Genomic DNA, 27,150 nt, shown 5'->3' with positions numbered 1-27,150 from the left:
TAATACTTCACAGTATCCTCTATATTCTTTTCTGCATTTTAGAAAAGCAATCTTATAACTAGTGTTGCAGAGCAGAGGTTACAAGGCTTTATAGTGGTGTAATGAGGATTGGCAACATGATAACTAACTAGCAAATTTCTCAGACATTTTGCCTGAATTGAGAACAAATCACCCAGATACACCTAACTTTTTACTCTTATGTCATATTTTTTCCTTTCCAGAAATGGCAGCATTATAGTCCTTTTTGACCTTTTTTTTGCTCACTGGGTGTCAGATGAAAATGTAAAAGAAGAACTGATTCAAGGCATTGAAGCAAATACATCCAGCCAGCTGGTCACTCTCCATATTGATTTGAACAGCATCGATATCACAGGTATCTGTGAACATTATTTGATTTCTTTGAATCATTAAGCTATGAAATTAAGATTCTAGCACTATAGGAGAGAGGCGGGAGAATCGTCCTTGGCTTTAGGAGCACGTCGGTTCGCCTGAGGTAACACATCTACATGAGAACAGTGAAATATTTGAAGGGAACTATCAGTGAGAAGAGGCTTGGAAACTATCAAATATAGAAAAGATTCTGAAAATGTCAGCGGACATAGATGTCCGCTAGTCTTGACATATTCTATATTGGTCAAGTGTATCTGACTTTTCTTCAATCATTCATTAGAAATCCAAATTAGAAAATTAATCACTGAGTCACAGACCTTATGAGATTACAGTCAAGAGGCAAAGACAAATGTGTAATTAAAAACTGAAAAGAAGACAAAGAGGGGCTAATAAATTTAATCCGATCCAATTTTCTATTGAAAAAGTTAACTTTACTCTTAAAGTGATAAGACGTTCTTTATCCTAAAAATACACAAAAGGAGAAAGCTTAGGAGTCAAAGCTAACACCAGAGAGAGCTGGGTCAGCAGATAGTGTCGCATGGCTGACACTGTGCTACACCCGCTGAAGCCAAAACGGAGAGAGTGAACAGACTCCAAAAATTGCCTTCTAACTTTCACAGACATGCTCTCCTCACAGATTATGTCACAAATACACATGAACACACACACACACACACAAATTGCGCAAAATAATAATTTACTTTTTTATTCATTCTCGGGTCCAAGGCCTGATATTATTTTATATAGAATTTCTTTCTTTAATGTGAGTCACATTTAAAGGACAGTGATTATACACAGTCTCAAGGCTATTACCAATTTCAGGGGGTCACTATTTACCTCCAGAGCGATACGTGCTCAGATGTACATTCCACTATTGCCAAACTTTCTGAAATGTAAGTTTTGACAGTCATCAGCTACAAGCTTTGGATATGTAAAGCAGTAGTGGAGAGACTTTATTTTATTTTATTTTATTTTATTTTATTTTATTTTATTTTATTTTATTTTATTTTATTTTTTTACCGTCTAAACTGTAATCTTTCTTTTTTTTAATTTTATTTTTTTCTTATCAGTTACATTTTATTAACTCTGTATCCCAGCCATGTCCCGATCCCTCATTCCGTCCCAGTCCCTCCCTCCCTCCCTCATCTCCACCATGCCCCTTGCCAAGTCCACTAATAAGGGGGACCTCCTCCCCATTCATCTGATCCTGTTTTATCAGGTATCTTTAGGACTGGCTGCAAAGCTCTCCTCTGTGGCCTAACAGGACTGCTCCTCCCTTGGGGGGTGGGGAGGCCAAAGAGCCAGTCATTGAGTTCCTGTTAGAAATAGTCCTTGTTCCCCTCACTATGGGAAACCAATTGGTTACTGAGCTACCACAGGCTACATCTGAGCAGAGGTTTTAGGTTACATTAATACATGGTCCTTGGTTGCATGTTAGTCTCAGAAAAGACCCTGTGCCCAGAAATATTTGGTCCTTGTGGAGCTCCTATCCTTTCCTCAATAGACTAACTCCCCTTCTTTCTTATGATTCCCTGTACTCTGCCAAAGGTTTGGTCATGAGTCTTTGCTTTGAAAACACTGCTAGTTAGAGTCTTTCAAATGCACTCAGTAGACTCCTGTAATATGTTCAATGCGCACCCCATCTGTTTTTCTAAACGAGGATTGATAATCTTACTCCATGTCCGCTCTCTTGATTATCTTTTTTAGGTGTATAGAGTTCATTATGTTTATCATATCTTATAGGTCTATATAAGTGAGTATATACCGTGTTTGTCTTTCTTCTTCTGGGATATTTCACTCAGGATGATCTTTTCTAGATCTCACCATTTGCCTGGAAATTTCATGATTCCCTCCTTTTTGATTGCTGAGTAGTACTCCATTGTGTAAAAATACCACAATTTCTGTACCCATTCCTCCGTTGATGGACATCTGGGTTGTTTCCAGTTTCTGGCTATTACAAATAATGCTGCTATAAACATGATTGAGCAAATATCCCTTTTGTGTACTTGAGCAAACTTTGGGTATATACCTAGCAGTGGTATAGCTGGGTCTTGAGGAAGCACTATTCCTAATTGTCTTAGAAAGCGCCAGATAGATTTCCAGAGTGGTTGTATCAGTTTACATTCCCACCAGCAGTGGAGGAGGGTTCTCCTTTCTCCACAACCTCTCCAGCATGTGTTGTCACTTGAGTTTTTCATCATGGCCATTCTGATGGGTGTAAGGTGATATCTCAGGGTCGTTTTGATTTGCATTTCCCTGATGGCTAATGAGGATGAGCATTTCTTTAAGTGTTTCTCTGCCTTCGATATTCCTCTGTTGAGAATTCTCTGTTCAGCTCTGTTCCCCATTTTTTAATTGTGTTACTTGGTTTGTTGCTTTTCAGCTTCTTTAGTTCTTTGTATGTACTCTATATTAGTCCTCTGTCAGATAAAGGGTTAGTGAAGATTCTTTCCCAATCTGTAGGCTGGCGTTTTGTTTTGATGACAGTGTCCTTTGTTTTACAGAAGCTTTTCAGTTTCATGAGGTCCCATTTATTGATTGTTGCTCTTAGAGCCTGTGCTGTTGGTGTTCTGTTTAGGAAGTTGTCTCCTGTGCCAATGAGTTCTAGGCTGTTCCCCACTTTTTCTTCTAACTGATTTACAGTATCTGGTTTTATGTTGAGGTCTTTGATCCACTTGGACTTTAGTTTTGTGCAGGGTGATAAATATAGATCTATTTTCATTTTTCTGCATGTGGACATCCAGTTGGACCAGCACCATTTGTTGAAGATGCTGTCTTTTTTTCATTGAATGGTTTTGGCTTCTTTGTCAAAAATTGAGTATTCATAGGTGTGTGGGTTTATTTCTGGGTATTCTATGCGGTTCCATTGATCCTCCTTTCTGTTTCTATGCCAATACCATGCAGTTTTTATTACTATTGCTCTGTAGTACAACTTGAGATCAGGGATGGAGATACCTCCAGATGATCTGTTGTTGTACAGGATTGTTTTGGAGATTCTGGGTTTTTTGTTTCTCCATATGAAGCTGAGAATCCTTTTTTCAAGGTCTGTAAAGAATTGAGTTGGTATTTTGATGGGAATTGCATTGAATCTGTAGATTGCTTTTGGCAGGATGGCCATTTTCACAATGTTAATCCTACCAATCCATGAGCACGGGAGATCTTTCCATCTTCTGAGATCTTCTTCAATTTCTTTCTTCAGAGACTTGAAGTTTTTCTCAAATAGGTCTTTCACTTGCTTGGTTAGTGTCACCCCAAGATACTTTATGTTATTAGTGGCTATTGTGAAGGGTGTTGTTTCCCTAATTTCTTTCTTGGCCCTTTTGTCTTTGGTATACAGGAGGGCTTCTGATTTTTTTGAGTTGATTTTGTATCCTGCCACTTTGATGAAGGTGTTTATCAGCTGGAGGAGTTCTCTGGTTGAATTTTTGGGGTCGCTCATATATACAATCATATCATCTGCGAATAGTGACACTTTGACCTCTTCCTTTCCAATTTGTATCCCCTTGATCTCCTTTAGTTGTCTTATTGCTCTGGCTAGGACTTCAAGTACTATGTTGAAGAGGTATGGAAAGAGTGGGCAGCCTTGTCTTGTCCCTGATTTCAGTGGGACTGATTTAAGTTTCTCTCCATTGAGTTTGATGTTGGCTATAGGCTTGTTGTATATTGCCTTTACTATGTTTAAATATGTGCCTTCTTGTATTCCTTATCTCTCCAAGACTTTAAACATGAATGGGTTTTGGACTTTGTCAAATGCTTTTTCAGCATCTAAGGAAATGATCATGTGGTTTTTCTCCTTCAGTTTGTTTATGTGGTGGATTATATTGATGGATTTCCGTATGTTGAACCACCCTTGCATGCCTGGGATGAAGCCTACTTGGTCGTGGTGGATGATATCTTTGATGTGTTCTTGGATTCGGTTTGCAAGTATTTTATTGAGTATTTTTGCGTCAATGTTCATAAGAGAGATAGGTCTGAAGTTCTCTTTTTGTTGGGTCTTTGTGTGGTTTAGGTATCAGGGTGACTGTTGCTTCATAGAATGAGTTTGGTAAAGTACCTCCTGTTTCTATTTTGTGGAATAGTTTGAGGAGAAGTGGTGTGAGCACTTCTTTGAAGGTCTGGTAGAATTCCGCACTGAAACCATCTGGCCCAGGGCTTTTTTTGGAGGGGAGACTGTGAATGACTGCTTCAATTTCCTTGGGGATATAGGGCTGTTCAGTCTTTCTACCTGATCTTGACTTAATGTTGGAAGATGGAATCTATCAAGAAAATTGTCCATTTCATTTAGGTTTTCAAATTTTGTGGCATATAGGCTTTTGTAGTATGACCTAATGATTGTTTGAATTTCCTCTGTGTCTGTAGTTATGTCACCCTTTTCATCTCTGATTTTGTTGATTTGGAAAGATTCTCTCTGCTTTTTAGTTAGTTTGGCTAAGGGTTCGTCTATCTTGTTGATTTTCTCAAAGAACCAGCTTTTTGTTTCATTGATTCTTTGAATAGTTTTATTTGTTTCTAATAGATTGATTTCAGCCCTGAGTTTGATTATTTCTAGCCTTCTGCTCCTCTTAGGTGTATCTGCTTCTTTTTTTTCTAGGTTTTTCAGTTGGACAATTAAGTTGTTTGTATGTGATGTTAAAAATTTCTTCTTGCAGGCACTTACTGCTATAAATTTTCCCCTGAGCACTGCTTTCAATGTGTCCCATAAATTTGGGTATGTTGTGCCTTCATTTTCATTGAATTCTAGGAAGTCTTTAATTCCTTTCTTTATTTCTTCCTTAACCCAGCTGTCGTGAGTAACAGGTTGTTCAGTTTCCATGTGCGTGTAGGCTGTTTGTTATTTCTGTTGTTGTTGAGGTCCAGCTTAAGTCCATGGTGGTCAGATAGAATACAAGGGATTATTTCAATCTTTTTGTATCTGTTGAGGTTTGCTTTATGACCAACTATATGGTCTATTTTGGAGAAGGTTCCATGCGGTGCTGAAAAGAAGGTATACTCTTTTGAGTTTGGATGAATAGATCTGTAGACGTCTATTAGGTCCATTTGATTTAGTGTCTCTGTAAGTGTTTTTATTTCCCTATTTGTTTTCTGTCTAGTTGATCTGTCCCTTGGTGAGAGTGTAGTGTTGAAGTCTCCCACTATTAGGGTTTTAGGATCAATGTGTGATTTAAGCTTTAATATTGTTTCATTTACGAATGTAGGTGCTCTTGTATTTGGGGCATAGATATTCAAAATTGTGATGTCCTCTTGGTGGATTTTTCCCTTGATGAGAATATAGTGGCCGTCCTTATCTTTTTTGATTAACTTGGGTTGAAAATCTATTTTATTAGATATTAGGATGGCTACTCCCGCTTGTTTTCTGGAACCATTTGCTTGAAAGACATTTTTCCAGCCCTTAACTCTGAGGTAGTGTTAATCTTTGTTGCATAGGTGTGTTTTTTGGATGTAACAGAATGATGGATCCTGTTTCCGCAACCATTCTGTTAGTCTGTGTCTTTTAATTGGGGAGTTGAGTCCGTTGATGTTGATAGAAACTAGTTACCAACAATTGTTACTTATTTTAGATGTGGTGTTGGTGGTGTCACTGAGTTTCATTGCTTGTCTTCTTTTGGTTTTTTTGTTGTGTAGTTATCTATTTCGTCTGTTTCCTTCGATGTAGTTGTTTTCTTTGGTTTGGAGTTTCCCTTCTAGTAACTTCTGTGAAGCTGGGTTACTATGTAGATTTTGTTTAAATTTGGTTTTGTCTTGGAATATCTTGAATTCTCCATCTATGTTGATTGAAAGTTTTGCTGGGTATAGTAGTCTGGGTTGGAATCTGTGGTCCCTTAAGGACTGTATGATTTCTGTCCAGGCCCTTCTGGCTTTCATAGTTTCTGTTGAGAAATTTGGTGTGATTCTGATAGGTCTACCTTCATATGTTACTTGGCCTTTTTCCCTTGCTGCATTTAGAATTTTTTCTTTGTTTTGTAGGTTCAGTGTTTTGACTATGATGTGACGTGAAGCATTTCTTTTCTGGTCTAGTCTACTTGGTGTTCTGTAAGCCTCTTGTATGTTTATGGCCATCTCCTTCTTTAGGTTGGGAAAGTTTTCTTCTATAATTTTCTTGAAAATATTTTCCGGACCTTTGAGCCTGATGTCTTCTTTTTCTTCTACTCCTATTATTCTTAGGTTTTGTCTTTTCATGGTGTCCTTGATTTCTTGGATGTTTTGTGTTTGGAACTTTTCTGATTTTATTTTTTCTTTGAGAGACGTGTCAATTTCCGCAAGTGTATCTTCGGCTCCTGAGATTCTTTCTTCTATCTCTTGTATTCTGTTGATGATGCTTACCTTTGTAGTTCCTGATCTTTTTTCTATGTTCTCCAGCTCCTGGTTTTTCTCTATTTGTGTTTTCTTCATTGATTCTAATTCTGTTTTCATGTCTTGCACCATTTCCTTCATCTGTTTGAATGTGGACTCCTGCTTTTCAATGATAGCTTCTATTTTTTTGTCTGTTTCCTCTCTATGTATCACTAATTGTGCCCCTACTTCTTTGGGTATAATTGCCTATATTTCTATGAGAGCTTTGTTTATTTCTTCTTTATTTGCCTTCATTTGTGTGGACATTTCTTTGAGAGCTTTGTGCATTTCTTCTCGGTTTGCCTCAATTTTCGTGGTCATTTCTCTGAGAGCACGATTTGTTTCCTCTTGGTTAGTCTCGATTTCTTTGGTTATTTCTCTGAGGGCTTTGTTCATTTCATCTTTATGGGCCTCTAATTGCTGGAGAAACATAGTTTTGAGGTCGTTTTCTTTTATATCTAGTGAATTAAAGTGTCCATTGTTTTGTGGGGTTGCTGGTGAGTTCATTATGTCCTGATTTTTGTTGGGAGTGTTCTTACGTCTGCCTCTAGCCATCTGGTTATTTATAATCCTCACTGGTTGTTCCTCGAGATTGAAGTTTGGGCTATGATCCTCTCTTTTTGTTTTCTGGACTCTTTTTTCAGGAAGATGAGCAAGGTTTACTGCTTTGGGAGTGTGCACTGTGGTTTCAGTTTTGCCTAAGTAAGGAATGTGACGCTGGTGCTATTCGTGTGCACTTTTAGCGGGCGCAGTGTGCATGCGTGGATTCTCTGACTATTGCAGTGGCCTGCAAGCCACTATTACACAGTTCTGACTGAGATCCAGGGATTGTTTGCCTGGATTACCCTGGTGGACCCGCAAGGCAGAGGCTTCAATGTTGGGGTCGCTATCCCAAGAATCCCTATGATACCCACACTAGGAGTGTGGGTGGCAGGGATCTCGTCTGGTTGCTTCTGTGGAGAGGCCCTAGGTCTGGGGCAATCTCTCCTTAGAAGGCTCACTCACTCTCTTGCAGGACCAGTTGGAATGCACAGGGGTTCCCCTTGCTCACTATTTTCTGTTTTGGTCCTGCTGCGGAAGTGCACGGGTAGGCTAACAGTCAGCTCTGTGACACTGTGGCCGCAGGACTCGGTATCCACCTTTTCTGTGTGCTGCCTCTTTGTCCTTTCCCTCTGCCAGGAGGGGTTATGTTGAATGGTCCCTGGGTGGCGCGGGAAGGAGTTAGGATGAGTGTACTCAATACCAGATCCTGGGCCCAGATCTCTCTGCCAGAAGCAGCCTAGCGGTAGAATCTGTTTGCTGATCCCAAGAGAGTACCAGGTAGGGTTGAGTGTCCTCAGATCCAGAGCTTGGGTTTCTCTGCTAGGCCCTGCTTGGTGAGCTGGAGAGAGGGTGCTGTGTCCTTGGCAGGCTGCCTCTCTGTCCTTCCCCTCTGACCTTCTCCTCTGCTAGGGCAAGCTTATGGAGGTGCTCTCAGGGGAGTGCCAACAGGGGTTGGGGCTTCTCAGTCGGATCCTGAGCTCTGAGCTGGCGTTTCTCTGCCAGGGGTTTGGGGGGGCGCCGGTGATAGAACTTGCTGCTAGACCTTATTGCGCTGGACCCAGGATAATCTCAGGATGTGTAGAATGACCACAGTCCCAGATCCCGAGCTGTAGTTTGTTTGCTAGGAGTGGCCGGCAGCACTGGAGTTCCGGCACTGTGAAGCCGCTGTGTGCCTCTTTATCCTTCTGCTCAGCTGTGGCAGGGTGATAGCGGCGTTTGGGGGAGTGCCCGAAAGGATTGGGTTTTCTCATCCCCGATCTCGGGTTGGGGTACAGACAATGTGGTCTGTGGCAGATTCTGCTGGCTGCCTCCTGCCTCCTCTGAAGAGGGAGTAGGGATTTTGAGCTGGGTGCGAAACTGTGCAGCTGTAATCCGTGTGCAGCGGGAGCTCAATTGTGATGGTGGCAGGTACCCGTGGTTGGAGAGACCTTCCAGTGAAAGACTGGGTGACCCGTGACCAGTCTGTCAACTTTCCTTCCCCGTGGGGTTTTCTTGCGACTGGGACTCCCAGCCTCAGGCACCCTTGTGCCCACGGATCAGCCTGGGAAAGTAATCGGGACAAGCAGGCTTGCGGCACCAGCCCGGAGACCCAAAGCCCACGTTAGCTGGGTTCTCTTCCAGGTTCTGTCTGGGCAGCCGAGAGTGGACCCGACCGATTCCCATGCTGTGGGAGCCTCCCCTCACCTGGGAAACACGATCGATAGCTGTTGTTTTAGGGCCCAGAGTTCAGTCTCCTGGTGGCTGCACGGAGTGTGTTGTCCTGCTTCTCAGACACGGTGTTCTCCTGGTGCAGCCATCTTGGCCCCCCCTCGAGGCTTTATTTTTAAAAGTTATACACAGATAATAGGTCTCCTGGATCTCTAAGGATTGGATATGAAGTTTCCCCTTAATAGATTGTTATTAAAGTGTTTGAAAGATACTTGGAACAGGAAAATGCTAAATTGACAAATAGATTATCTTACTAACGAACTCCTTGTTGAATGGATTTTAAAAAGAAGGTGAGGTATGGTTGGAGAAAGTAGGCCTCTTTCTGTGGCTTTGTAGAATATAAGTTTTACTGTCACAGTTATCTTCAGCTGTCAGCTTAAGCTATCTGAGCAGTGGAAACCACCTCGGTTGAGGGATTGTCTCTACTCTATCAGCTTGTGGTTATGTATGTGGGGCATTTCCTTTTTAATTAATGGGGAGCAATCAACCCTGTGGTTGAAGCCAACCCTGAGTAGATAAGCCTGGGTCATAAAACGAATGGAGTAGGTAAAACTATGAAAGATGGATGAGTTATTAAGCAGAGTTTTCCTGTGACCTCTGCTTCCATTCCTGCCTCCACATTTTTGCCCTTGTTTTTCTCAATGATGAACAGGAACCTGAAGGTTCAACAAACACTTTTTGTCCAAGTTGCATTTGGTCATGTTCATAACAGCAACAGGAAAGCGAGGTAGAGCAATTAATGAAATTGGTCTCTTTATCAGGAAGTTTGTCAGGTTGTCTACCAATCTTGTTTCTGTGTTACAGAGTACAACTTACGATTCCACACTGTATGTGGAGACTTACTGCTTTAATAATAATATTATTATAATTCCCAAACAAAATATATTCTTGCTTTTTCACTTCCTACCCCATCCCTCAGCACTTCTTCACTGATCATTACTATAATGTGAGCAGATGACCTAAATCATTTCCTTCTACCCTAATTGTCCACCCTCATCATCTACCCAGAAAAAGTAAAGATAGTCACCTTTGCCAGAACCTTCTGAAGCCATGAGACTAAATAAATCTTTCTTCCTTTAAGTGGTTTATCTTTACACATCAACAATCAGAATTATATTAATATGTATAATATTAATTATACATATTATAATTAATATTGCATTTTGTATTCTAGTCCCCTTCCATTCAGTTCAGTTCAAAAAGATATTACAGTCTGTTTAGTTTATCTGCTTTTCTATGTTCACAGTTCCTTATGTCCTAATGCTGGGGTTATGTATATTTCAGAATTCATATTTCAGGTATATTAGGGAAACTCATATCAAAAATAATATCAATAAATAAGTAGGCATGCCAAAAAAAGGGTAGAAACAAATTGAACAGTCATCATCAGATCTGATCAAGAACAAAGTCGGTCAGTGTAGCTTTGCATTTCAATTAATTGCACAAGCTTTCAGAAGAGTATGTCCTTTCTACGTTTAGATTTTGTAGTAGTAGATTCACACCTGTAACACATTAGTATAGGAAATTTTTCTTTACAAGGTTGGGTCCTGATGCACCAATTCCAGTCACTTCCCTGATTAAGTATTTTCTTTGCCAAAAAATTAGCCAAATTTCTATGTATACCAAGAGCCATGCTTCCTGCATCCTAGCCTATGGAGCAGACATGGTGTATTTTGGACCTTTAATTAAATTAATCTGAAAATTACCATTAGCCATCATTAAATACAGCAGACATATTACCCATCAAACCATTTTGTAACCATATCTAATAAAATTTTGTTGTGTAAGCATTTTATCACTCCCATTTTGCAAAGTAAGAGGAAAAATCCAAAGGATTTTGGTAAATTGCCTAGCATAGTAGTTACAAAAGATAAAGAACTCAGAACAAGATATTTTGAGACTACTGTCTTTTCTTTTTGATCATCAGACCAGTTTTCCTATAATGGTTATATCATTGGAAAATAATACTTTATTTTTTCAAATCATTTTTTCTAAAAAAATTTTCTCTGTAATGGTATTAATGTTGGTAGTCTCTTTGATGAACTGCTTGACATATGCTAAAATTAATCTTTATGAGTCCATATATCATAACTGCATAACTTTGATGATAAACTTTCTAGTCAAAAATCAAACAAGTCAGGAGCCTGACACAGAGGATCTCTGAAAGGCTTTGCCCTGCAGACTAACAATGCAGATGCTGAGACTTATGGGCAACCTTTGGGCAGAGTGCAGGGAATCTTAGGAAAGAAGTGGGAAACAGTAAGATCTGGAGAGGACAGGAACTCCACAGGAGAGCAACAAAACCAAAAAATCTGAGCACAGGGTTCTTTCCTGAGACTGATACTACAACCAAGAACCATGCATTTAGATAACCTAAGACCCCTGCACAGATGTGGCCCATGGCAGTTCAGAAACCATAGTAATAGGAATAGGGACTGTCTCTGACATGAATTGATTGGCCTGCTTTTTAATTACCTCCCCCTGAGGGAGGAGCAGCATTACCAGGCCACAGAAGAAGACAATGCAGCCACTCCTAATAAGACCTGGATAGGATCAGAAGGAAGGAAAAGACCTCCCCTATCAGTGAACTTGGGGAGGGGCCTTCGATGAGAGGGGAGAGGAAGGGAGGGATTGGGATGGGAGGAGGGAGGGAACCACAGGGAGGGATACAAAGCGAATTAAGTGTAATTAATAAAGAATTTTAAAAAATCATGTAGTGGTACAAATAAAACAAATCTTCCTGAGTTGAGTTAGTCTGTCTTACACCATAAACCTTATTGTAAAAGGGTCAAAAGAATATTCTCAAATCAAAGTTTTGTTATATTTGATTTATTGAGCTATCTTAGAACATGTCTATAAATATAGCACCAAGGTTAATTTTAGAGATTTTTGTTTAATATTTGCATTATGCATTTTTTCAAATATATTTGAGTGTCCTATTATTAGTCTTGGGAATGGCAAGTTTGGCTGAGCTATGTTATGTTAGTTAAATATAAACTGTTCCATATGACTTTAGTATGAATGATTGGGTATTTTTTGAATTAATACAGAAAAAGGAAATTTAGCTTTAGTAAATTATGTGAACAGATTATGCAGTTACTAAAAGCATATTAAGGTACAGTAGCCAGATAATGAATAGAAATAGCATGAAAGCAGGCAAATTGGAACTCAGAAGTTAAGATGCTCTTTGAAGAAATATTCAAACTATAATTAGTGTTTTTCAGTATATTTATGTTCTAATGCCAAGAATAAGAACACCTTTTCTTTCTTGTAGCATATTTGGCTAACTTCTCAACAGCATTGCCTCTAACAACTACAGGTCAGTATTTGTAACATTGTGTGTGTGTGTGTGTGTGTGTGTGTGTGTGTGTGTGTGTTTGCATGTGTGTGTATGTGCTCACTCATGAGTGCACAGTTACGTCTATGAACATGTGATGTAGACCTGAGGTTGAAGAATACTATCTTCCATTATTACTTTCAACTTGATGCTTTGAGGGAAGAATATTGGCCAGACAGCCTGGACAGAAAGCTCTGAGAACCCACCTGCCTTTCCCCGCATCCCGTCTCTGGGATTACTGATGTTCATTACCATACCTGAATTTTTTAGAAGAGGACTGAGGATCCAAACTCAGTTCCTCACATATCATCTATGTATGATAGATACTTTACTGACTGAGCCATCTTGCCTGGCCACAACTTGGTCATCTTCAAACTTCATGACATTAAAAAAGAATACATATTATTTTTGCAGCTTGCTATGATGTTTAGTCGTCATTTTAAAATATAAAGGTCATATTTTGTTTAGGAGTAATGTAGTTGAAAAGAATATAAACATAGTATTACTTAATTACTTATGAAGAGGATAGGTATTTCTATTCCAATACTACTGTTTTATTTTAAGCTTTATATGGTGTGTGTGTGTGTGTGTGTGTGTGTGTGTGTATGTGTGTGTTTCCACAACTGACCCATGTCATGAGGCCCTGAACATAAAAAGATGAAAATGAGTATTTAAAATGTATTGCATTTTTTGGAAAAGAAGAACAAAACTGTAATGCTAACTTATCCACTTCAACACCAATGTCTCTTTTATTTAAATTTCCATTCTTGCCCATAATATTTAGAACTTCCTCTTGTCGCATCAAGATAACATCACTATTGGAACAATCCTCCTTGAAAAATTATGAAACTTACAAGTCAATAAAATGTAAAATTAATCTATAATGGAAAAAAATGTTAAATGGTAACCAGAAATCTGAACATTCATTGTGCTTCTGCTAACTAAAACATCTACAAGGCATCTTGTTTTATAAATTCTTTGAAATCAGCTGCCTGAAAATTGTGTGGTTACTAATCTTCCCCTTAACATTGAAAAAGTTTTTCTAAATGTCAGTCTTATCTACATACCTTTAAAGAAATGAAAATTGTTATAAAATCATAAAGATAACACCTTTAGTATCATCCATAATCATGATATTTTCACAATATTTGAGAGAAGTACATACATGGGCAAATCATTACATCATTTAACTTTCAGGAGGACTCATTAAGGAAGTGAATTTTTCACATGTAAAAAGACATGAAAGGATAAATAGGAGGATGGAGAGATAGCTCGGTAGTTAAAAGTGACTATTCCTCTGGCAGGAGAACTGAGCTTGGCTCCAGCATGTACATTATGGACAACTATCAGCAATTCCAGTTCCAGGTGACCCAGTGCCTTCTGCCTTCCATTGGTACTGCACACACACACACACACACACACACACAGACATACACACACACACAGACATACACACACACACACACACACACACACACACACACACACACACCCTGAGTGTACAAATATACAAGAAGGCCAATATACATATTATAAAAACATTTTTATAATATAAAATATTTTTCATTTATTTATTTATTTATTTATTTATTTATTTTTACAATTTATTCATTTTGTATCCCAGTTGTAGCCCTCTCCCTAATTCTTTCCCAACCCCTCCCTCTTTCCCTGTTCTCCTCCCATGCCCCTCCTCCAGTCCACTCATAGGGAGGTCCTCTTCCCCTTTCATCTGACCCTAGTCTATCAGGTCTCCTCAGGACTGACAGCATTGTCTTCCTCTGTGGCCTGGCAAGGCTGCTCCCCCCTCAGGGGGAGGTGATCAAAGAACCACCCACTGATTTCATGTCAGTGACATCCCTGTTCCCCTTACTAAGGAACCCACTTGGCCACATAAAATATAGAATAAACATACTAAAATCTGTACACCTAAAGAAGCTAAGCAAGAATGATGAGCTTGGGCAAGATGATCAATCCTCACTCAAAAAGCCAAATGGGACAGACATCAGAAGTGGGAGAAAACAGGGAACAGAACAGGAGCCTATCACAGAGGGCTCATAAAAGACTACTCAGCAGGGTATCAAAGCAGATGCTGAGACTCATAGCCAACCTTTGGACAAAGTGTAGGGAATCTTATGAAAGAAGGAAGAGCTAGAAAGACCTGGAGGTACAGGAGCTCCACAAGGAGAGCAATAGAACCAAAAAATCTGGGCACAGGGGTCTTTTCTGAGACTGATACTCCAACAAAGGACCATGCATGGAGATAACCTAAAACCCCTTCACAGATGTAGCCCGTGGAGCTCAGTGTCCAAGTGGGCTCCCTAGTAGTGTAAACATGGACTATCTCTGACATAAACTCAGTGGCTGTCTCTTCGATCACTTCGCTCCGAGAAGAGAGCAACCTTGCCAGGCCACAAAGGAAATCAAAGTAGCCAGTCCTGATGAGACCTGATAGGCTAGGGTCAGAGAGAAGGGGAGGAGGACCACCCCTATCAGTGGACTTGGAGAGGGACATAGGAGAAGCTGAAGGAGAAAGGGTGGGATTGGGAAGGGATAAGGGAAGGTGATACATCAGGGTTACAAGGTGAATAAACTGTAATCAATAAAAAAAATTAAAAAAAAACAAGTAAATATTTTAATCAAGGAAAATGACATGCCCAGGGTCACAAAGGTTGCATCAATGTGGGAAAACAAAAAGTTCCTTCTTGCTTTCTCATCTCATAATCTAACCATGACCACTACGTGTACCCAACTTAGAACCTTTTAGGTCATAGGCATATGATTAGTAAATTCTAATGTTTACCTAGTGGCCATTAAATAACACCTTTATTTAGAAAAGAAAAAAAAAACATAGGTAAAGGTCTAAAACTTACATTTTTATATTTTGAAAATCAATGAGTAATAAGTACTTGAGCTAATATATTTGTCCATTAGTTCATTAATTTAATTATCTTACTTTGTAGATATGTATCAGAAACATCATATTTGAGCTGGAGAGATGGCTCAGCAGTTAAGAGCACTGTCTGCTCTTCCAGAGGTCCTAAGTTCAATTTCAAGCAACCACATGGTGGTTCAAACCATGTATACTGGGATCTAATGCTCTCTTCTGCCATGCTGGTGTGCATGCATGCAGATAGAATACTCATCTACATAACATAAATAAAGAAATCTTTAAAAAACACACAGATTTATCCCATACATATGCAAAATTATCTTCAACTAAAGTAACTGTAAAACATTAACCTAAACCATAAAAGATTAAGCCTTATACTCACCATGTACAAAGAACATAGAGCATATAAAAATATTAAGTTGAATAAGCTGAAGCTTTCTTGGATGAAATACACACAAGATATATATAAAATAACCAGTCTAAAATATATAAAAATCATTTTAATCTCACTTATCTTTGCAGATAAGCTAGCAACCAGCAGTTCTATGACAACTTCTGGACAGCATTAATAATACTATTTTTTTACTCATGATTTTATTATGTGAGTGTGTGTGTGTGTGTGTGTGTGTGTGTGTGTGCGCGCGCGCGCATAAGTGCACATTCTTTAGGCTTTCAGTTTGTTCTATTGACTGGGTTCTTTGCTTTACAGAAGCTTTTCTATAACAAGTACTTCATACTGATATAGTACTTAATTTCTACTAAATATTATTATGTGTACCATTGTTTTGATATTGACATCATTCCAATAAGTTAGTGAAAATTTCTGGTTTTAGGAAAGGCAAGATCTGGTAGTAAATACAGGTCATTCTGTATAACTATAATATGAAAAAATAGGTACTTTCTTGAATTAATACAAGACAAAGCAAATCGTTTTTGTAAATTATGCAAACAGATTATTCAGTTTCTGGAAACTTACCGCATCACAGCCAGATAATGAATATGATAACACGAGACCAGGCCAGAAAAGGACTCAAAAGTAGGTGCCCTTTGACAAATATTCAAAAAATTCCAATGTTTTTCTTCCTATTATAAAGCCAGTTATCAAATCAGTTTTACTTTCTTAAAGCATCTTGGGTTCTCACTGTAACATTAAGTTGAGTCAATACTTAATAGCACAATGGTCACCTCACATTGAACCCCATAGGTATGCACAATTATTCTGCAACTAATTAAGAGCTATAAAACAACTTTTAAGAATATAAAAGATTTATCTTTAGATTTAGATACAAAGGGCACTTCTGAGTCAATATACATTATTAATTCATAATAAGCTAAAATTATATGAAATGTTATATTTTAGATGAACGTTGTTTATTTTTTTAAATTTTATTTTATTTTATTAATTGTACTTTATTCACTTTGCATCCCCCCATAAACCCTCCATCTTCCCCTCCCGGTTCCACCCTCCTTCCCCCTTCTTCACGCATGCCCCTCCCCAAGTCCACTGATAGGGGAGGTCCTCCAATCCTTCCTTCTGATCTTAGTCTATCAGATCTCATCAAGAGTAGCTGCATTGTCATCTTCTGTGGCCTGGTAAGGCTGCTCCCCACTTAGGAGGAGGTGATCAAAGAACAGGCCAAACAGATTATGTCAGAGGCAGTCCTTCTTCCCATTACTATGTAACCCACTTGAACACTAAACTATCATGGGCTACATCTATGCAGGGGTTCTAGGTTATTTCCATGCCTGGTACTTGGTTGGAGTATGAGTCTCTAGGAAGATCCCTGTGTTCAAATTTTCTGGTTCTGTTGCTCTCCTTGTGGGGTTCCTGTCCTCTCCAGCTCTTATTGTTTCCCACTTCTTACATAAAATTCCATGCACTCTGCCCAACAGTTGGCCATCAGGCTCAGCATCTGCTTTGATAGTCTACAGGGCAGAGCCTTTCAGAAGCCCTCTGTGGCAGGTTCCTAGGTTGTTTCCTGTTTTCTTCTTCTTCTGATGTCCACCTTCTTTGCCTTTCAGGATGGGGATTAAGCATTTTAGTCAGGGTCCTCTCTCGATTAGTTTCTTTATATGTACAGATTTTAGTAGGTTTATCCTATGTTATATGTCTATATGAGTGAGTATATACCATGTATGTCTTTCTGCTTCTGTGAAAGCTCACGCAGGATGATCCGCTCCAGGTCCTACCATTTACCTGAAGATTTCATGATTTCCTTATTTTTCATTGCAGAGTAATACTCAATTGTGTAGATGTACCACAGTTTCTGTATCCATTATTCAGTTGAGGGGTATCTGTTCTGTTTCTAGTTTCTGGCTATTACAAATAAAGCCGCTACAAACATGGTTGAGCAAATGTCCTTATTGTGCACTTGAGCCTCTTTTGGATATATGCCTAGGAGTGATATGGCTGGATCTTGAGGAAGCGCTATTCCTAGTTGTCTGAGAAAGTGCCATATTGCTTTCCAGAGTGGTTGTACAAGTTTACATTCATACCAGCAGTGGAGGAGGGTTCCCTTTTCTCCACAACCTCTCCAGAATGTATTATTACTTGAGTTTTTCATCTTATCCATTCTGATGGGTGTAAGGTGAAATCTCAGGGTCATTTTGATTTGCATTTCCCTAATGGCTAATAATGTTAAGCATTTCTTTTAAATGTTTCTCTGCCATTTGATATTCTTCTACAGAGAGTTCTCTGTTTAGCTCTGTTCCCCATTTTTTAAGTGGATTACTTGGTTTGCTGTGTTTCAGCTTCTTTAGTTCTTTATATATGCTGGATATTAGCCCTCTGTCAAATAAAGGGTTGGTGAAGATTCTTTCCCAATCTGTAGGCAATCATTTTGTTTTGATGATGGTGTCCTTTGCTTTACAGAAGCTTTTCAGTTTAATGTGGTCCCATTTATTGACTGTTGCTCTTAGAGCCTGTGCTGTTGGTCTTCTGTTCAGGAAGTTGTCTGCTGTACCAATGAGTTCTAGGGTATTCCCCACCTTTTCTTCTAACCGATTTAATGTGTCTGGTTTTATGTTGAGGTCTTTGATCCACTTGGACTTTAGTTTTGTGCAGGGTGATAAGTAGGGGTCTATTTGCATTTTTCTACATGTAGACATCCAGTTGGACCAGCACCATTTGTTGAAGATGCTATCTTTTTTTACATTGTATGGTTTTGGCATCTTTGTCAAAAATCAGGTGTCCATAAGTGTGTGGGTTTAGTTCTGGGTCTTCTGTTCGGCTACATTGAGCCACAATTCTGTTTCTATGCCAGTACCATACAGTTTTCATAACTCTTGCTCTATAGTACAGCTTAAGATCAGGGATGGAGATACCTCCAGAAGATCTTTTATTGTAGAGGATTGTTTTAGCAATTCTGGCTTTCTTTTTATTCCATATGAAGTTAAGAATTTTTATTTCCTGGTCTGTAAATAATTGTGTTGGTAATTTGATGGGAATTGCATTGAATCTGTAGATTGCTTTTGGTAAGATGGCCATTTTTACTATGTTAATCCTGCCACGCCATGAGCATGGGAGATCTTTTCATCTTCTCATATCTTCTTCTAATTCTTTCTTCAGAGACTTGAATTTTTTTTTTTTCATAAAAGTCTTTGACTTGCTTGCTTAGGGTTAGACCAAGGTACTTTATGTCATTTGTGGCTATTGTGAAGGGTGTTGTTTCCCTAATTTCTTTCTCAGCCTTTTTGCCTTTTGTATATAGGAGGGCTACTGATTTTTTTTTTTTAGTTAATTTTGTATCTAGCCACTTAGCTGAAGGTGTTTATCAGCTGTAGGAGTTCCCTGGTAGAGTTTTTGGGGTCACTCAGGTATACTATCATATCATCTGCAAATAGTGATAATTTGACTTCTTCCTTTCTAATTTGTATCCTCTTGATCTCATTCAACTGTCTTATTTCTCTAGCAAGGATTTCCAGAACTATGTTGAACTATGGAAAGAGTGGGCAGCCTTGTCTTGTCCCTGATTTCAGTGGGATTTCTTTAAGTTTCTCTACGTTCAGTTTGATGTTGGCTGTAGGCTTGCTGTATATTGCCTTTACTATGTTTAGATACATGCCTTGTATCCCTGATCTCGCCAATACTTTAAATATGAATGGATGTTGGATTTTTGTCAAATGCTTTTTCAACATCTAGGGAGATTATCATGTGTTTTTTTTCTTTCAGTTTGTTAACATGGTGGATCACATTTATGGATTTCCGTATATTGAACCACCCCTACATACCTGGGATGATGCCTACTTGGTCATAGTGGATAATATCTTTGATGTGATCTTGTATTTGGTTTGCAAGTATTTTGTTGAGTATTTTTGCATCAATGTTCAAAAGGGAGATTGGCCTGAAATTCTCTTTCTTTGTTGAGTCTTTGTGAGGTTTAGGTACCAAGGTGATTGTGGCTTCATAGAATGAGTTTGGTAATGTTCCTTCTGTTTCTATTTTGTGAAATAGTTTGAAGAGATCCAGAGTTAGCTCTTCTTTGAAGCTCTGGTAGAATTCTGCGTTGAAACCATCTGGTTTTGGGCTTTTTTTTTTGGATGGGAAGCTTTCAATGACAGCGTCTATTTCCTTGGGGGATATAGGACTATTTAGTTGATTTACCTGGTCCTGACTCAGCTTTGGTAAGTCGAATAGATCAAGAAAACTGTCCATTTCATTTAGATTTTTAAATTTTATGTCATATAGACTTTTGAAATATGTGTTAATGATTGTTTGGATTTCCTCAGAGTCTATTGTTATGTCCACCTTTTCATTTCTGATTTTGTTAATTGGATAGTGTCTCTCTGCCTTTAATTAGTTTGTCTAAGGGTTTGTCAATCTTGTTGATTTTCTCAAAGAACCAGCTCTTGGTTTCATTGATTCTTTGCAGTGTTTTATTTGTTTCTAATTTATTGATTTCAGCCCTGAGTTTTGTTATTTCCACTATCCTTTTCAGTGTGTCTGTTTTTTGTTTGTTTGTTTGTTTGTTTGTCTGTTTTATTATGTTTTTTTTCCCCCTATGGCTTTTAGGTAAGCCATTAAGTTGCTTGGATGATATGTTTTGAATTTCTTCTTGAAGCCACTCAGAGCTATGAACTTTGCTCTTAGCACTGCCTTCATGGTGTCCCACAAGTTTGGGTATGTTGTGTCTTCATTTTCATTGAATTCTAGGAAGACTTTAATTCCTTTCTTTTTTTCTTCCCTGACCCAGATGTCATTTAGTAGCAAGTTGTTCAGTTTCCATGTGTGTTTAGGCTTTTTGCTGTTTCTGTTGTTGAGGTCCAGCTTTAGTACATGGTGATCAGATAGGATATAAGGGATTATTTTAGTCTTCTTGTGTCTGTTGAATCTTTCTTTGTGACCAACCTTATGGTCTATTTTGGAGAAGGTTCCATGAGGTGCTGAGAAGAAGGTAATTTTTCTTTTTGTTTGGGTGTAAGGTTTTTGTTGATGTCTGTTAGGTCCATTTGTTTCGTAGCATCTGTTAGAGATACTGTTTCTTTGTTTATTTTTGTTTTGTTGACCTGTCCTTTGTTGAGAGAGGGGTGTTGAAGTCTCCCACTATTAATGTGTGGGGATCTATATGTGGTTTAAATTTTATCGATGTTTCTTTTACAAATGTGGGTGCCCTTTTATTTGGGGCATAGATGTTCAGGATTGTGATGTCTTCCTGGTGGAATTTTCCCTTGATGATTATGAAGTGTCCTTCCTCATCTCTTTTTATTAATTTTGGTTGAAAGTCTATTTTATCAGATATTAGAATGGCTACTCCTGCTTGTTTCTTGGGTCCATTTGATTGGAAAACCATCTTCCAATGCTTTACCCTCAGGTAATGTCTATCTTTGTGACCTAGGTGTGTTTCTTGTATTCAACAGATTACTGGGTTTTGTTTACACATCCATTCTGTTTGTCTATGTCTTTTTATTGGAGAGTTGAGTCCATTGATGTTGAGAGAGATTAATGACCAGTCGCTGTTAGATCCTTTGATTTTGATGTTGGTTGTGGTCATAAGGTTGTGTGCTTGGTTGCTTTTTGCTTTACTGTAGTGAGGTTAATTATTTTCTGTGTTTTCTTGAAAGTAGATAGTTTTCTTGGGTTGTATTTTCCATGCTAGTGTCTTCTGTAACATTGGATTTCTGTGTAGGTATTCTTGAAATTTGTTTTTGTCATGGAATATCTTGTTTCCTCTCTCTATGAGGACTGAGAGTTTTGCTGGGTATAGTAGCCTGGGCTGACATCTGTGTTCTTTTAGATTCTCTTAGGGTCTGTCTGCATGATATCTATCCAGGCCCTTTTGGCTTTCATAGTCTCTGTTGAGAAGTCAGGTGTGATTCTAATGGGTTTGCCATTATATGCTACTTGGTCTTTTTCCCTTGCAGCTTTTAGTATTTTTTCTTTGTTCTGTATACTTACTGTTTTGATTATTATGCAGCGGGAGGATTTTCTTTTCTGGTCTAATTTATTGGGTGTTCTGTAGGCCTCTTACATTCTTATTGGCCTCTCCTTTAAGTTGAGGAAGTTTTTTTCAATGATTTTGTTGAAAATATTTTCTGGGCCTTGGAGCAGGGAATCTTCTTTTTCCTCTATTCCTATTATTCTTAGGTTTTGTCTTTTTATGTTGTCTTGAATTTCTTGGATGGTCTGTGTCACGAATTTTTTAGATTTAACATTTTCTTTGACAGATACATCTATTTCTTCCATTGTATCTTCCACACCTGAGATTCTTTCTTCCATCTCTTGCAGTTTATTGGTTATGCTAACCTCTGTAGTTCCTGGTTTCTTCCCTATGTTCTTTCTCTCCAGAATTTCCTCCATTTGTGTTTTCTTTAATTTTTCCAATTCTATCTTCAGATCTTGAGCTGTTTTGTTTATTTCCTTCACCTGTCTGACTGTATTTTCCTGTTTTTCCTTCAATTCCTTCAGCTGTTTGTTTGAACAATCCTTTGTTTCTTTTATTTCTTTTAGGACTTAAGCATTTACTCTCTAAAGACCACAAACTGTTTGGCTGCAACTTCCTGTATTTCATTCAGGATGGCCATAATCTGTTTGTTTTTATCTTCCTCTAGGTCTTCACATATTTTATTTGTTTCCTCTGTTATCCTCTTCATGAGCACAGATGTTAGGTCATCTTTTTGAATTTCAATTATGCTGGGGTGTCCAGGGCTACTTGACCCTGGATAACTGGGTTTTGGAGTTGCCATATTGCTCTGTCTTTTGTTGGTTGAGCTTTTAAGCTGGCTTCTCCCCATTGGGCTATCTTAGGTGTTTAGAGTTAGTTTCTGGTGTTTCCTGGAATCCTGTGGTGGAAAGAATCCCCTTGGCAGGAAGATGGTTTTTCCTGAAGGAAGCCTTCTCAGCTTTTTGGGTATAGTCACTGGATGGCCAGTGTTTTTCAGGAGTTGCTGCTGCTCACCTCAGGCATAGAGACCTGAGTGGTAACTGTGGTCCTTGTTAATTGAGAGGGCTCTCCTCTCACCCAGAGAAGTCCTGAATCATCTGCCCTGCTTCTGGGTTTCTTGCTGTAAATTTAGTGATCTGCTGCTGTAACCTGTGTATCCCATGGTTTTGTCAGTTTTGTTAGGGATAATTGGTTGCCCCTTGGAACAGTATCTGGGGGTTGATCTTGGGGATTCCCGGCTTCTGTAAGTCTGAGTTTGGCACATGAGTACCGCTCTCCTGGTAACAGCAGGCTATCTGGTGCACAGCAGGTTCCTGGGTTGGGCTGGTCTGCGGGACATTTTCCAGGGATATACTGGGTGGCCTAAGTCCATCCTCTTTGCTTCGTTCCCTGTGAGGATTTCTCCCAACAGTGACTCCCAGTCTCTGGTGCCCTGGGGCACACAGCTCTGTCTGCACTGGAGAGCTGGGTGCACAGCAGCTATCTGTGCTTGCGGCTGGTGCCCAGTTCAGTGATGTTGGCTTGTACCCACTGGTCTGTGAGACTTTTTCCAGGGAAAAGACTGGATGACCCAAGTCAGTACCATTTCCTTCCTTCCCTGTGGGGTTTTCTCATGACTGGAACTCATAGTCTCTGGTGTTCTTTGTGCCCACCGTTCAGCCTGGAAAGGTGATCAGGACACACAGACCTGTGGCTCTGGTCTGGAGACCTAGTGCCTGTGCAACCCTGAATCTCTTCCGGGTTCTGGCTGGGTGACCTGAGCGTGGATCGGACTGATTCCATGCCATAGGGGTTTCCTCTCACCTGGGAAACACGATTGCTGTTGTTTTAGGGACCAGAATTTAGTCTCTTGGTTGCTGTATGGAAAATGTTGTCCTGCTCCTCAGACACAGTGTTTTCCTGGCACCACCATCTTGTCCCCCTTATTTTATTTATTTAAGGAGTGAATGTTTTGCCTTCTTATCTGTGTGCATACTACCTGCACGTCCAATGGCCATGAAGGTCAGAAGAGAGTGCTCTATCCTTGGGAAGTAGAGTTATAGATGGTTGGAGACCACTGTGTGGCTGCTGGGAAGGAGATCAAGGTCTCTGCAAGAGTGACACATGCTTAACTACTGAGTCATCATCTCTCCAGCCCCCATTGGATGAAACATTAAATAGTTCACATAACCCTTTATTAATATATGTGATAATTATTTTAATATCACTTATCTTTGCAGTCCACTACAACTTACATTGGCTATTAATAGCCTTTCTACATATGTGCTAAAAATGCAAAAAGAAAAACAACACAGATGACAGATGAAAAGCGATTCACACTGTATCTGTGATTGACAATAAACTTGTATTATAATTTTGATTGTGATCCTAGCCTTTAACAGCTGAGCCACACCTCCAGCCCAAACTTATATTATAACCCAGGAGTATCAAATCAACTCTGCTTTCTTCTAGCACCTTTGTGTAACTTCTCAACAGTAATTTTGCGGCAATAACTTCAGGTCAGTTCTTACAGAGTCACATTGATTGCTATAAATATGCACAACTGTTTATCAACTAATAATAGCTGTAAAAAATAAAATAACATAAATCTATATCTCTAGGTTTGAATAAAATAATACATAATCAGTATCATGTACTAATAATTTACAACAAGGTAAAATATTATACAGGGCAAACATATAATGAATAGCTAGTATTCACTTAAATGTATAAATCATCTTCATTTTACTTATTTTTTCAGATAAATTAATAATCAGCACTTCTATGGTGACTTCAAGTAAGTCTTACTAACAATATATATACAAGTTTTTGCTATTATCTGGAAATTATCTGATGCCTTAGCAGTTTAATAATACTCTCTAAAGTTAAAAAAAAACGAAATGGACTTAATAGTTTATAGCTGAAGCATAAAATTTCACCAGCATGGTTGTATATTGGGGGCTAGGACCTGCATTGTCTGGCTTTACTCTTGCACTCTGATTTTTAAAACTATGGTTATGACCATTTGATAAGGATGTAGTCACTGGGACTGAAGCCTATTCTGGAAAGGCTTACAGTGTGATCAGACACTAAATTACCTTCTCTTGACTGCGTTCTCTGCATACAACTTCCACAGGGTTGTTCTGTTAATGTGGTACTGTTGTCACCAGTAATGAGGTACTGCTGGATACACTTGGTCAACTGTTTTCAGGAAAAGTGTACCATAAGGTAGTTCGTAGGCTGCTATTTTTATAAGTATTGTTTTATTAATTCCATAGATAGAATGGCACATGTGTCATGGGCTGCATGAGGATGTCAGAGGACAACTTGTGGGAGTCAGTTCTCTCATTCCATATGTGGGTCCCAGTGATCACATTCAAACCATCAGACTGAGAACAAGCGTCTTTACTCTGAGCTCTATTGCCCTCCTCATATCCATCCTTCAAGTGCCGTTTTCTCTAGAATCCTAGTTATTTTCTCATTGTGCTTTTCCTGTTTATTTTTTGAGATTATAATTTAATTTCAACATGTATCCCTTCCCTTTTCTCCCTCCACCCCCCTTGTACATCTTTCTACCCTCCTTGTATTTGATGAATCTTTTTCACTGTTATTGAATGCATATGTTTTTTTCATATAGATGCACAAACTCACACACATATTTCAAAATATAACTTGTTGAGTACATATAATGTTACTTGAGTACATATAACGTTACGTGTGTTTTCAGAACTTACCATTTGGCATTCAGCGACAAATTAGTGTTCATTTCTCTGGGGAGGATCACTTTTCCACTCTCAATTTTCTGCAGTTTTTATTTTATTTATTTATTTATTATTTATTTATTTTTTGGCATAGGGTTGAGGGCTTGAGGGTTTTTGTTGTTGTTGTTGTTGTTGTTAAATTTGGCATATCTTTTTGTGTCATCCTTGTTCAGCTCAGACTTTGGTGGTCACAATGACCAGATTTGCCTTTGGCCTTGACTTAATCTTCAAGGTAAATGAAATGACCCAAGTGTTCCCCAACATTTAAGTAAAATCAGCAATGTCAGAAACTCAATCTCCAATTCTTCTCTCCCAGTTGTTCAAAAATTCTAAGACCCCAGTAGATGCCTAAAACTGCAGGTAAAATTGAGCACTATACAAAATGTCATAAACTTATAGTATTGTGAAACACAGTTTAGTGAATGCCAGTGCCTTCTGTGGGAAAAAGAATGTCGGGAAAGACAGAACAGAAAACAAAGTAAAATACCCTTATGAACCTTTCCATGATTTAAATTAAAAGGATACAGTCAATAGACAATAGACACTTGGGCTCATCTTTCTTTTTGAACATAAGCAAGTGATATTTAAGATAAGAATGAAAAACTAATATAAAATGTGGAGATGTTTTTCAAAGGTACTGAACTTATCAAGCATGCCCAAAGCTCTAGTTTACAATTTTTAACATTACATAAAAATTTTATATAACATTTTTCATTCTTGATATGATATTGTCTGATTTACTCATTGACCAAACTCTACCAACTACTCCTTAGATAGTTAGAAATCTATATATTATCTTAGTACTTTATAAACATTACAAAGAATATAAATATTGAAATAAATGACTGAGATGGTGCCTAGATATTTTTTGTTACTAAAAAGTAGACTAAGAATAAAAAGAGAAAATATTCAGATACCATTCCACTGTGGACAGCAAAGCAATCCACACAGTGGAGGATGGAACCAAAATTAATTAGGTCAATTTTCCTACTGACTTTCATCAAAATAATAGTAATAATAAAAACAGCAACTGCTTATTGTTATAGAGGAGAGATTTTTTTTAATACTGTATTTTAAACATGATTTTAAATTGGTGGTGTTCATTTAAACCTGGTAACTTATGCATCAACAAAATATTTTATCCAACTATTTCTTTGCATTGAATTGTCTTAATTATATACAAGCAATTATTGTAAGGTAACTAGGTAGTGATATACAATATTCTCGATTGCATTAAGTTCATGTAGCACATGAACCCTGAATCATACCTCACATTTATTCCTCTCATGCAGCAAGACACTATAGATTTATTGAGAGGAACAAGGCAATTAAACTTGAAAACTGCACTTTCTGAGCAGTAATTTATTATGAATATGTCTTTCAGGGATGTTAAGTTTATTCTCAATTTTATATGCCTTGAAGATAGAATTTGAGAAAAATCAACAAACACATGCATCATATACCAGGCATTAGTACTATAATAAATTCTGCCAAAGAGAATTTTTATATGATAACAGGTAAAAAGTCCATGTGGATTATGTTCTTTTGTGCAGCTGCCTTTGCTGCCAATTACTCTAAAGTTTTACTAACCAATTTGGAGCACTAGAGGAGAGCGACAGGGGCTACAATAGCTTTACACACATTGATTTCTTGGCTGCTGCAGTGTGCCTAGAGGGGCTCTTCGGGGCACTGCTCATATGCTTGAAGGCTTCCTACACTGTAGCGTGTTCTAGTTCTTTGTTGCTGACTGTGCAGGCAATGATTTCAGAAACACAGACGTTTCAATACTATGGGATTTCTCTGTTTCACACAGAATGCAATATCTTGCCCCTA

The 27,150-nt window shown here is 38.5% G+C and overlaps 1 protein-coding gene across 3 annotated transcripts in view; it reads left to right on the top strand.

Annotated features, from left to right (window-relative positions):
- The first annotated feature begins 227 nt into the window (after positions 1-227).
- Tmprss15 (transmembrane serine protease 15) overlaps positions 228-27,150 on the top strand; it is a 121,058-nt gene continuing 94,135 nt past the window's right edge. For 2 of the 3 annotated variants that reach the window (XM_055617822.1, XM_055617821.1), the window contains exons 1-2: positions 16,157-16,233; positions 24,318-24,353. In XM_055617822.1, the coding sequence (XP_055473797.1) occupies positions 16,191-16,233; positions 24,318-24,353 (79 nt within the window). In that variant the 5' untranslated portion in view covers positions 16,157-16,190. Of the gene's footprint in view, positions 374-12,244; positions 12,290-16,156; positions 16,234-24,317; positions 24,354-27,150 lie in introns of those variants that run through there. The other variant, XM_055617823.1, reaches the window with a different exon arrangement.

This window comes from Psammomys obesus, unplaced genomic scaffold (genome assembly GCF_907164565.1).
Source record: "Psammomys obesus unplaced genomic scaffold, mPsaObe1.curated_primary_1811, whole genome shotgun sequence".
Taxonomy (NCBI): Eukaryota; Metazoa; Chordata; class Mammalia; order Rodentia; family Muridae; genus Psammomys; species Psammomys obesus.
The sequence above is the reverse complement of the archived record's forward strand: the minus strand, read 5'-3'. Positions and strand labels throughout refer to the sequence as shown.